The sequence below is a fragment of the Cervus elaphus genome, chromosome 20 (assembly GCF_910594005.1).
Source record: "Cervus elaphus chromosome 20, mCerEla1.1, whole genome shotgun sequence".
Taxonomy (NCBI): Eukaryota; Metazoa; Chordata; class Mammalia; order Artiodactyla; family Cervidae; genus Cervus; species Cervus elaphus.
Genome location: NC_057834.1, coordinates 82,330,288 through 82,343,356, shown reverse-complemented (window position 1 = coordinate 82,343,356; position 13,069 = coordinate 82,330,288). Strand labels below are relative to the sequence as shown.

General features: G+C 35.7%; 1 protein-coding gene across 4 annotated transcripts in view; it reads right to left on the bottom strand.

The window, feature by feature from the left end:
* TTLL7 (tubulin tyrosine ligase like 7) overlaps window positions 1–13,069 on the bottom strand; it is a 157,881-nt gene that overhangs the window by 40,162 nt on the left and 104,650 nt on the right. For all 4 annotated transcript variants that reach the window (XM_043876256.1, XM_043876258.1, XM_043876254.1 and 1 more), the window contains exons 15-18: window positions 8,538–8,736; window positions 4,386–4,591; window positions 3,192–3,326; window positions 1,189–1,269 (exon numbers count right to left, since the gene is read on the bottom strand). In XM_043876256.1, coding sequence (XP_043732191.1) covers window positions 1,189–1,269; window positions 3,192–3,326; window positions 4,386–4,591; window positions 8,538–8,736 — 621 coding nt within the window. The remainder of the gene's footprint in view (window positions 1–1,188; window positions 1,270–3,191; window positions 3,327–4,385; window positions 4,592–8,537; window positions 8,737–13,069) is intronic.

Genomic DNA, 13,069 nt, shown 5'->3' with positions numbered 1-13,069 from the left:
TCTTGACCTGCATACAGATTTCTCAGGAGGCAGGTTAGGTAGTCTGGTATTCCCATCTCTTGAAGAATTTTCCACAGTTTGTTGTGATCCACACAGTCAAAGGCTTTGGCATAGTCAATAAAGCAGAAATAGATGTTTTTCCGGAACTCTCTTGTTTTTTTGATGATCCAATGGATGTTGGCAATTTGATCTCTGGTTCCTCTGCCTTTTCTAACAGTGACTCTTAAGTTTTGTATCTCCATATATAGCCTTAGCTCTGAACTCATATATAGAATGAAACACTCAACACCTGCATTAGATGTTTAATCAATGTATCGACTTCAGTATGTTCAAAACGAAAGCAAAACAAAACAATGGGGAAAACGAAGCCCTGTTCTTTCTGCAGCATACACTCAATCAGTTATCAACCTAGCTAAGCCACCATCAGTTCTCAGCTCAGTTACCCTAAAAACCATAGAGTACCTGGTCTCTACCTCTGTTCTGCCGTTTTCCACTTACCCTAGTTCTGTTCTTCACAAGTAGCTCTCATGATCCCTCTAAATTAGAAACCATACTATGTAACTCCTCTGCTCAAAAATTTCTGGTGGTGTTCCATCACTTGGGATAAAACCCGAAGTATTTCCACAACCTGTAAAGCTGTGATCTGATCCCTGCTTATCTATTCAACTTCAACTGTCACCAACACATCACTCACTCTTGACCAGCACAAACCAACTATCCTGTCAATCAGGAAGTAAATGATGTCCCTACGTCTCATGGGCAGACCAGGCTAACTTGTACCCCAGGCCTCTGTATCTGCTCTTCCCTCTGTCTGATGCCATGTAGCTATAGATGTCTGCATAGTATTTTTCTCATTTCATTTAGGTCATCTTCTCTCAATTTTTAATCCTGATTTATTTTTCTTCATAGTTCTTAATACCACCATACATTCTATTATATATTGAATTATTATCAAACACCTTAACTAGAATACAAGCTCCATGAGACCATAGGAATTTTTTTTGATCCACTTGTTTATCCTCAGAACCTAGAACAGCACCTGAAACATAGTAGATAACAAATGTTTGTAAAGGAAACTAGTAAACAAATGAGTATGTGTGTAGTTTGATTATGAATGTGGTTTAACGGTCCTAGTTTAATACATAATCCAAAAGAGCAAAAACCTATTTTGGGGTATCCATTACTCACTTTTCGTTGTTTTACAGAGTCCAATTTTATGAGCCAATATGAAGCCACTTTTGTTTTATGATACTTCCAGTTATCAATGATCTGTTTGAGGGAAGAAATATTAAGAAATTTAATGTAATTAATTTGTGAAATGAAAACACTATTATACTATTTGAAATAAAAGATGCCTACTTTCATTAAAAAAAAAGAGTACAAAGATTTTTTTAACATAAGGTAAAAAAGCTATCTGAATTTAAAGTTTTTCTCTTCTTGCTGTAAAAAGCAAACAACCTTTAATGAATGAAACTCAAACGTCTTCAGGAATATAAGGACTGGGAAGAAGCCAAAAATATATATTTTTCATTTTAATTCCAAGAACTGTATTTATAACATCATTCATAATAACAAAATATTGAATAGCACATTAGAAAATAGCCTATATATAATTAGGATTCTATTATTCCCTTTTATTTTTTGGTGCAAATATGCAAAATTTCTGAATATTTATTCTAGTTATATACACTATAACAAACAGATTAAAATAGTTGCTGCATAAGTAAACATGTTGTAACTAATCTAATGTCTAATATATTATATCAATTATATAAGCCTATACACATGTTCTTTACAGAACAATCACAATTATCCACAAACTTTAGTTTTACCCTCAGATTATCTAATTTTTCATCTACCTGACTGAAAAATGTAGTATACAACTTACATCTTAAGAAATATAAATAAAATGTCTGGTGCGAAAACACAGGCTCTACTCTATTGAATAAGATAACAATGTCAATAGAAATATATCTGGCATAATGTTTTACAACTAATATCCATTTTTCTTCCTTCTCCCTTGATGTAACAAATAGCATCTCATTTGTAAACGAGATACCATTTTCACTTTTTAAAATGTATATATAACAAACACAAAGCATAATATTTGGGGGTTTTGGTTATAACTATGTTATGATTACAAAATACAAATTGCCATTATTGATTTTTAACTACAAAAGTCTTTGTTTATTATTGTTTTTGGTTTGTTTTGTTTCTAGACAGTGCTTTAGATAGGTCTAACTGCTAAGTCGCTTCAGTCGTGTCTGACTGTGTGCGACCCCATAGACGGCAGCCCACCAGGCTCCGCCGTCCCTGGGATTCTCCAGGCAAGAATACTGGAGTGGGCTGCCATTTCCTCCTCCATGCAGTTCAGTTCTCTAAAGTGCTGCTGCTGCCGCTGCTATAAAAAGTGAAAAAAAGCCAACTGCACGGCTGTGGTTTCTATCCTACAACTGGCCACTAGATGGCGCTTTCTCCGGGTGAAAAACAACAACAAAAACCAGAAACCAGAAAACATTCTATTACTGAGAAGTTAGATACCTAAGAATGACAATTTGAAAGGATGTTTCAATGAAGAAATATCAATAGAACGTTGAGTGAAGAAATGCTATTTCACTCGAATATTTTAATATCTTGGACCTTCTTTCTAAATCAGGAGTAAGTTACAAACTTTAATGTGAATTTTAGGACTCTGCCATTTTAGAACGTTCCACTGGGTGGCGCAAATGCATATGTAACAAGAAAACACACAACGTTAACATTTCAAAATTCGACTAATACCATTCAAGGTATCATATTCAAATATTTACTTCATGCCCATGGCCCACTCTTTTCCTTATTATCTCATTCCATATTAAATCTTTCAAAATCTTTATAGAAGCAAGCTTAACTTGATGTGTCTTTAATCATTAAGAATAACTATTTAACACTAATTATTTTCAACTTGATGAAGCATCATTAAAATAGGACTATACACTAAAAGATATTTTGCATTGCTGATTATAAACGTGATCTAATTGCTCATGAATCATAATAATTCAAATAACCCCTGTATCTTCTTCTAAAGCTTGTGAGGTCATTCAAGTTTACAATGTCATTGAAGATAATGACATCAGGAAATAAATTTTAATATTTTAAGAAGAAGAATAAAAAGGTATGATCTTGGAATTTTATATACATCAAATACTCACATCTTCTATCAGAATTAATGATTCTGCATCTGATTTTCCTGGAAACCGGATCTTCATATCCTTGAGAACAAATAAGGTCTGACTTGTTAGATCATCTTCTTGTTCTTTTGGTCTCAGTTTCCGCAAAGACTCACTCTTAAATTTGAAAGAATACAGATATTTGGAGGGGGTCTTATTTCACTGTGTCACCATAATCTAAAAGATAGTTCTAGGTAAAAATGATGTGCTTTTAATTGAAAAAATAACAATGAAAAAGGAAAAAAATAATGTTTTTGCCTTTGTTCTTAGCATTAAAATCTTAGGATTAAATGGATATGATTTCCCAAGAGTGTCTTTCATGCTTCCACCCAGTTGCATTTTATGTAGCTCTAAATACCAAAACAAAAATATGAGTGTTTAAAAAAGTTTCATTTTCTACATATATCTCAGGCAATTCTCAATTAGAAAAAAAAAACAAAAACAGAAACTTGTTACCAAGTGACATTCATTCACTTATACTTTTCAGACTCTTTCCTTTGGAAGCAACATCCACATTAAATAAACAAATTAAATTGGTCTATGTGAACGTACATGGAGGTATCTACTGAGTTGGCCAACAAGTTCATTTGGGTTTTAAACCTGATTGAACTTGTTGGTCAACCCAACATTTGAGCATTTACTAGAAAACTTGGTTGCAAAAAAATTCACTGACTTCCTCAATACTGAATCTCTAGGATTTATGCTAAAGAAAGAAATATTATATATATGTATATATATATAAAATACTGTATGCAAATTTAATATACAGAAAACATTACTAAAAATTCTGAAGAATGCTCTAAAGATAATTTACCAATAGCTAATTTTTTAACTTATTTATCAATAGTCCCATTAAGGAAAATTTTCCATGAAACAAAATTCCCCAAATTCAGACACACTGTAAAATCAATGCAAATTTACCCTACTCCATGAGCAAACAGAAAATAAATATATTCTCAGTGTTCATCCTTAAGTTTTGTGATAAAGTGAAGCCGGCCTTTTAAGAATCCATATTTGGTTATAGGTGAAGAAAGAGAAATAATCCAAATTCCAGGAGACATGAGTTGAACAAAAGAAAGGATTTGATGTTCAATCTATCCTCCTCCCCGCTAATCCCTCTGCCACCTAAATCCTGAGTATAGTGCTCCTCTCAGGGGAACAAACCAGAAGACTTACCATTAGAGAGTCAGAGGAGCTGGCATCATTACTTTGAGGCAGATGCCTCACGTAGGAGGAGGCACGGTTTAAAGAATGTGACCGAGACCCTGAAGTCGGCCGGGATGCTGTTATCACTTGTTGAGCAGAAAAGGGGCGGATGTCTGCACAAGATGGTGACTGAGAAGAGATGGACCGAGGACAACTGACTGAACGCCTTATGGAGCCTATGGATGATGAAGAAGGGATCGCACAGTAGCAGAGTTAGTAGAAGTCCTCCACTCTATTGTATCTATACAAACTAATGATTAGCAGGGTGACTTCTTGTTGTTTTAGTTGCTAAGTCATGTCTGACTCTTTGTGACCCTATGGACCATAGTCCACCAATCTCCTCTGTCCATGGGATTTTCCAGGCTATACCACTGGAGTGGGTTGCCATTTCCTTCTCCAGCAGATCTTTCCAACCCAGGGATTGAATCCACGTCTCTTGAATTGGCAGGCAGGTTCCTTACTGCTGAGCCACTAGAGAAGCCCTAGAAGGCTGGCAGGAAGTGTCAAAGCATCAGCATCATCATGAGAATATACATTTAGAGTTATTTCTTCAATTTAAACAGTGAACATAGTGCAGAACTCCTGTCGTGTATAAAGAATGGCTCTTGTGAGAATAATACTTAAATAGTACTTTAGTGTTCTATTCTTGAAACTTGACAAAAGGACCAGAAGAACAGAAAGCTAACATGTATGGAACACATTCTACAAACCGGGCATCATGCTAGGTGTTACACTATTATCTTTGTTCTCACAGAAACCCTCTGAAGTACAAATCTCTAAAATGTGGAGACTCAGAGAGAGAACATGTCACATGACAAGAAGATTGCCAAGTTCAGTTCTAAATCCTGACTTAATGCCAGCATGCTCCCTTTTTCTATAACATAGACTGGTCACTTATTTGAATCTCTGCAGATGTTAGAAACAGAATATTTTACAGCAGGATTCATAGGGGAAAATGAATAGGGGAGAATGGCCAGGATAAATTGATGTTATCAAATTTAGGGCCCATGAAAATAAAATAATAATAATGTGTGATTGTGTGCTCAATCGTATCCGACTCCTTGCGACCCCATGGACTGTAACCTGCCAGGCTCCTCTGTCTATAGAATTTTTCTGGCAAGAATACTGGAGTGGGTTGCCATTTCCTACTCCAGAGGATCTTCCCAACCCAGGGATTAAACTCGAATCTCTTGCAGTTTCAACATTGGAGAGCGGGTTGATTATCACTGTGACCTAGGAAGGATGCAATTATTGCAATAATAATAACAGAAAAAAAAACAAAGATCATATAGCTGGTTATTTTAAGAGTAGTGCTAGACAGACAAGTCTTTACTCACAGAACAGACAAATTTTAAAAGTTAGATATAAATTACCATAGTAAAATATTTAAATGAAGAAAAAATGTCTGGATCAACGATTGTTATCAGAACAACTAGGAAAAATCATAGAATATCTTCTATGCTTGTGCAAATTGAGAACATTTAAAGGGAGAACCAATTATTCCTGACAAATTTTAATGCCTGACATAAAGAAATAGAATGTTATCTGATATTATCAACATCTATAACTTTTCTAGCACATATGTTCTATATACCCTCTGTTGTATATTTTCTCTCTGCTTAGGAAATATATCACTCTTCATTAATTAAATAATTTCATAAAACTCACATGAAGGCAAGTTCAATACCCAAATATTTCTCTTAATTAGCTGTTGAAAAAAATGTAAACCTTTATAAAGGCAATGGACTTGAGCCTTATATTTAGAGACGTATTTCTAAAGGATATTTTGAATTGATGATAAGTCTAATAGTCCTATTTAGTTCTGCAGAGTATAAAAAAGTATACTCATTCAAGCTATAAAAGATGTCAAACAAACAAAAAAAGCTTCCATTTGTTCCTACTGTTAATCTCCTTCTGAAAGTCACACTAGTTTTGAAAGAATGGCACTTCTAAAAAGGGCTGTGTGGAAAACACGCCATTGGTCAATCTTCTTCTAGTAAATATTCACAAGCATGTACTAATACATACACCTTGGCCCTGCTTTCTTCAAGGGCTTATGATGATGGTTTGGATATGTATAATCTGATTATAGCTGCAGACGGAAAACAACTTTCTCTTGAATCACAAGAGATTTTCATTTTTCTTCTGCATACATTAGAATTCAGACAGATTAACAAAGTAGTTAGATATGTCAATGATATTTAGGTAGACTAACAAAAAATGGTTGAAACTTTCATGCATAAATTATCTGAGAAAAAATACTTTAGATATGTCAATGATATTTAGGTAGACTAACAAAAAATGGTTGAAACTTTCATGCATAAATTATCTGAGAAAAAATACTTCATATAGTTTTGCATAGGACTACCATATATCAAATCAAAATATATCCTCTGGTACTGTAACGAGTTTAAATTTCCTATATTAACCCTCTACAATAGAAAGCGTTGTACATAAACTGAATTTTTATCCTCAGTTATCAACATCTCTTTGGAGAGAAAATTCAAGGAAGGCTTGTGGCTATAACATTCCTTAGTGTAAGATTAAAAAGAGAATATAAGAAATTGAAACTGTCGCTGCAATTCTTAATGGCTATGAAAACAAAATACAACTAATAAGGAGACAGATATTAATTGAATTAGACAAGCTTTAAAATGTGAATTTATACTTAAAAACATTTTTAGTACACTCTTTGTCTAATCTCAATTTGTTAAAACTACTGGTCTTAGAAGAAAAAAGAATCTGAGTGCAAGAGCCCTAGTAGTTTTTCTCATCCCTACTCCACCCTCTGTCAGTTCGTGCTGTTAGGGATATACACATTAGCCAATAGGAAAGGGGCTCCAAAACCGATTAAATCTGGGCAGAACAATGTCAGCTTCCAAAAGAGAAACAGAGCCATACTTACACAGAGACATACTGAAACTACTTAAGGAGTCTTTAAGATAAAGGAAATAATGGATAAAAGAGCTTACAAACTCTGAAACAGGTACTCAATAAACATACACTAAAAGAGTGAATAAAAAATGAAATATAATACACTACTTCCCCTCAAAACATATAAGCTCTCAAAGACAGGAAGTATTTTTATGGAATAATTTGAAAGTAAAAGAAACATCATTAAAAATCTTCATATATTAATTCTGCATTGCTCATGCATTTTTCCCATAAGTATGGAAGGCTGAGTTTATCAGGAAACTACCATATTAAACCATTGCTGGAGACAGAGCAACAGAGGCTCAGAAATGTTTTTATGGAGTGATTGAACTCTGTGGAGCTCTGGGACAGTGGAGGACAAGGCAGTCAGAGAGATGAGTGACAGAGGTTAAGAAAAGTCCTGCATCGGAGACAATAGCAGGAAGGGGTATCCGACTGAGCCTGGGCAACACCAATACCACGCTGGACATCTGGGGATGAAAGAAGAATCACAGACACAACACTGGACATTTGGGATTGAAAAATGAATGAAAGAGAGAGAAAATGGGGAAAGAAAGAAAGGAAGAAAGCAGAAAAAGGCAGCAGGAAAGAAGGAAACAGAGAAGCTGGTTAGATCTTCTCCTGAATACTTCCCGTACACCAAAGTCCTGACTGAAGTGCTTACCCATGATGAAAATGGGAGGGAAGAAAACTTCAACTATTTCACAATTGTGTGGCTCACAGATACATTCAAGTCAAATACCTAGAGAGATACACACATTTTTTAAAATAGGGGAGAATATAAAACAAAATGAATGACAGAGTGGGGAACAGAATCAGAGAATATTGGGGCTTAAAAGAGGATGCCAGGGGGGAGGGGAAAAAAAAAAAAAAAAAAAGAGGATGCCATCAGCAGATAACCATGAGGCACAGTTACAGACTCATGCAGAAATTTAGGACTTAACGAAGACTTTGAAACATGGAACAAAAGACTACAGAGATCCTTAAGTCAAACTCCTTTTGTTTTCCATTTGCAGACCCCGAAAGGGATTGTGGGATCCAGACCTGAGTGAGGTCTGGTGGGAAGGAAGTGGGGTAGAATCTAGTTCTCCTCACACACAAGGGTTCATTTGGCCCAAGGTCTTTTATTGAGTTATTTCAGTTTCACACTTCTTCATATAACAACTAAGCTAGAAGAATTTAACTTACTGGATGGCTGGATTAACTTGTAGTGGTTGGACTGTTTAAGATTATACGTAACTTGCTTTTCTCTTTTCTTATCTTGGTACTCGTCTTTTTCATTTTCGTCAGATTCTGAAGAGCTGTTGCTACTGCCATAGCTGCTGTCACTGCTGTAGTACTTCTGTCTTTTCATTATCTCGGTACTCTCAGGCATGGAAGACAGAGGCTAAAATGGAAGGAAATGTTTATTTTGTTAGGGCTCAGAAAGTCTTATGCACATGATTAGTGTAGTATTTCCAGTTTCCCACTTGGCAAATAGATGAGGGAAAAGTGGAAAAGGTGGCAGATTTTATTTTCATGGATTTCAAAATCATTGCAGATGTGAAATTAAAAGACACTTGCAAAAAAAAAAAAAAAAAGACACTTGCTACTTGGAAGAAAAGCCATGATAAAGCTAGACAGTGTATTAAAAAGCAGAGACATCACTTTGCTGACAAAGGTCCATATAGTCAAAACTATGGTTTTTCCAATAGTCACGTATGGATGTGAGAGTTGGACTATAAAGAAGGCTGAGTACTGAAGAATTGATGCTTTCGAACTGTGGTGTTGGAGAAGACTCGTGAGAGTCCCTTGAACTGCAAGGAGATCAAACCAGTCAATCCTAAAGGAAATCAACCCTAAATATACAATTGAAGGACTGATGCTGAAGCTGAAGCTCCAATACTTTGGCCACCTGATGTGAAGAGCTGACTCACTGGAAAAGACCTTGATGCTGGGAAAGATTGAGGGCAGGAAGAGAAGGGGGAGACAGAGGATGAGATGGTTGGATGGCATCACCAACTAAATGGACATGAGTTTGAGCAAACTGCGGGAGATAGTGAAGGACAGGGAAGCCTGATGTGCTGCAGTCCACTCAGGTTGCAAAGAGTCAGACTCAACTTAGAGGCTGACCAACAAAATGTTCAAAATCACTCAATAAATGTGTATATGTGTATGTGTGCATGTGTGTTTGTGAGAGAGAAAGGAGGAGGAGAGACGGAAGAAAAAGAGAAGCAAAAGAGGCAAAAAATAAGAAAGCAACAGTCCAATAAGCCATTATAAATAAGATAATTCACTATAAACAAAACAGGCCACATCTTAAAACAGTCTATGAGCCTATCCACTTGAATAATGTGCAACAAGAAGCAAGATATTCCTCACATGTCTAACTTCATTATGGACACTTTAAGAAACAAAATTTTTAGTTAATTTTCCATGTTCCAAATTGGCTCATGTATTTTCTTGGAGGATTCCTACCTCTGACACATAGGGTCTGGTCATAATGGAACAACATTGCTTTTCATTGCCCACACTACATTTTAGAAGGAGATATAAAAATTTCAGTATTACATAATTTTTTTAGAAATTAAATGCTATGTAGATGGGTAAGTTTGTAAAGATTCAAAATGCCATGATATCATGTTCCAGCATCTCTATCAGTATCATTTGTCACTGAATCCCCCAGTCAATGTGTTTCCAGTGATGACAGCTGACAGAATAAAACATAAGGGAAGTGGGACATCTTCACTTCACAAAGAACGTGCACAACCAAGTAGAGTTGGACAGTTTTGTAACTTAGTCATTTTAAGAGACAATTACACACTCTATATGCCTCTTATTCCTGCTAGGAAGGTTCCTGCAGTTGTACACTAGTTTCTCGTTCTCTGTTAAATCAAACAAAAATGTTTTGATGTTAGCATACACTGTGATGAAATCCTTGGTTACCCTGGGATTTCATGGAAATGAGGTATGTCCTCTCATGTAGCAGTGTAGGATGGAAAGATGAAGAAAGAAAAAGCATTTCACAAAGTGCCTAGAATACATAGTAAGCCAAAGCACAGTCTTAAAGTCACTGTCTTAGCAAAGGATGAGAAATAAACAATGCAGGGAATTAATTTAATACACTAAAGTACCAACTTGTGTTTAAGATATGTTCTTCTTTTGATAGTCTAATATTTACTGAGAGCTAATAATGTTCAAAGAGATACACAGAAAAACATTTACCAGTAACACAATCATCAAACACTTTGATAGTCTTGGGGATATGAATTCTAGAGAAAGGATGTTTCTTCAGAAGTGTAGCATACCCAAAAAAAAAAAAAAAAAATTGGCACAATGAGGCTTGCTAGTAGTACCTTCCTTCAAGTAGGCAAAGAGCTTTAAAATTTCTTAAGGAACTTGCCTACATGAGTTATTTGAGTCTACAAAGAATCGCAAACAGAAATGGACAGCTAAATCTTTGCTTCATACATGCATTTGGGACTAGTTAAAAATACATTGTTCAAGCAGTAATGAATAAGAAGTCATAGAAAATAAACTCCAAAGAGTGGCTTAACTACAAAATGAAATTTGTAAACTGGTATTGAGTTCTAACACAAACCATACCATTCATTTTTATGTCCAACTGTATTATGAACTGGGTTGTATATTAAAAATATATAAACGGTATAAAGAATAACAAAACAAATACCAAATACATTCTACCTGACTGAAGGACAATGATAATACTTTATGTGATATTATTTATGTATATACAACTGAGTGACTAAGCCCACATTTATGTATTTAATATCTAATCAATATTTCTTATATTCTCAAATAATTGAAACTTTGTTTCTCCTAGTACCAGTTTCATTTAACCTTGATTACCTTCAATTATTCTACCAGAAAATACATTGGAAATCAATATTTGGTGTGTGATAACATCCCTCTCAAAAGGAAAGGCCATTTTGAAATTTGGTATACTCCAGACCCTCGGTGTACAGGATGTTAGAAATTTTAAAAGTACTTTTATTTCAGATTGATTATGCAACTTCCAGTACTTTGAAATATTTCTAGTGTTAATAACTACAGGAATTAATCAATTTTTTCATTTCAAGAAATACATTGCTGCACTATACTATGCGCCAAGTCGCTTTAGTCGTGTCTGACTCCTTGCAACCCCGTGGACTGTAGCCTGTCAGGCCCCTCTGTGCGTGGGATTCCCCAGGCAAGAATGCTGGAGTGGGTTGCCATTCCCTTTTCCAGGGCGTCTTCCCAACCCAGAGATTGAACGTGTGTCTCTTATGTCTCCTTCATTGGCAGGTGGGTTTTTTACCACTAGTGCCACCATTGTTAGCCCCTACTATTTGCCTGGAATAAGAGGGGTTGAGAAATACACAGTGTGAATTCTGTCCTCTTGGAGGTAATATTTTTATTTGTATGATAAGCCTTTTTTCACAAAGCTAAACAAAATTATAAGACAGCAGAAGGGTGACTTAGAGTCTTTGCATTTGCAAATCTTCCACAAATATTTGTGCACCCAGGTTGCCTCACATCTGGTTTGCTAAACTGCTAAATAATTAATATACAAAGTTTAGAAACTTCCCTATATTTTCCAAAATGAAGCAATAACATGAAGGTGTTCACTTTTACTCATACTCTAAAAATATATTTGTTCCAAAGGAATTACCAACATCTTCTACAGTTCTTTAATATAGAACACCTAATTCAAAAGAACAACGCCTGACACCCATGTTTCCGGTCTTCACCAGATACGTATCTGTCACCAGATTTGTCTTGTACCCATTTACTCTCCAAGACTCTCTCACTTGAGTCATACCAAATTCCTTGTCGTTTTTCCAATACCGTATGCAGTGTTATACCTCCATGTCTTTGCCTTTAATGTTCGCCTGACCCTAAATGTCCTCCTACCCTTCTTGAATGTTTAGGGAACTACTCAAGATGCAGTTCAAATGGTGCTTCCTTTATGAAGCCATCCATAGTCCACCAATCCCTTTCTTCTCTATGTTGCTGTAGCACTTTTCACTCTCTTAATTGCAGTACTTGCCACAATATACCCTGGTTTTTGGTTCACCTATCTGCCCTTCCACTAGTCAACAAGGTCCCTGTGGACACATTCAACAAACTTAACTAATGGTTTTGAGAACCTACTAAGGGCCACATGCTATATTCAGTGCTAGAGGTGTAAAGATGAAATACACCTCCTACCTTCAAGGGACTCACAAGCTCATATGAAGGCAAATACACATACAATCTTTTGTCACAACTGTTTTACAAAAGTGTCATTTGTGGTACAGCAATAGAAGGAGAGGACAGAAGATCCAGGTCTAATAAGAGGCATGGGGGAAGATTTCACAGCAGCAACTGGATGAGGAGGGGGTCTCTAATCAATCAAGCAGTGAATCAATTATTTTTTTTAGTAAGCAGGCATGTAAGAAAAATCATGAACGCATGACAGAGCAGGATATCTGTCAGGATGAAGTGATAGTTTTAGTACTACTGAAATGTAAAGTGAAAAAAAGCAGAATGAAAACTCTTTCCAAGATGTTAGGAATTCAAATTTCGCACTTTACTTGCAAAGCCTTTGACATGAAAAGAACACATGAATGAAGCACAGAGCAGATGAAGGTAAAGCAAACACTTGTCTATTTTTGCCAGCATGATCGCTTTCTATGTATTCTTAGAAACTTTAGCTGTTTTACCTCACACAAACTTAATATAGGAGGGCTAGGAAAAGA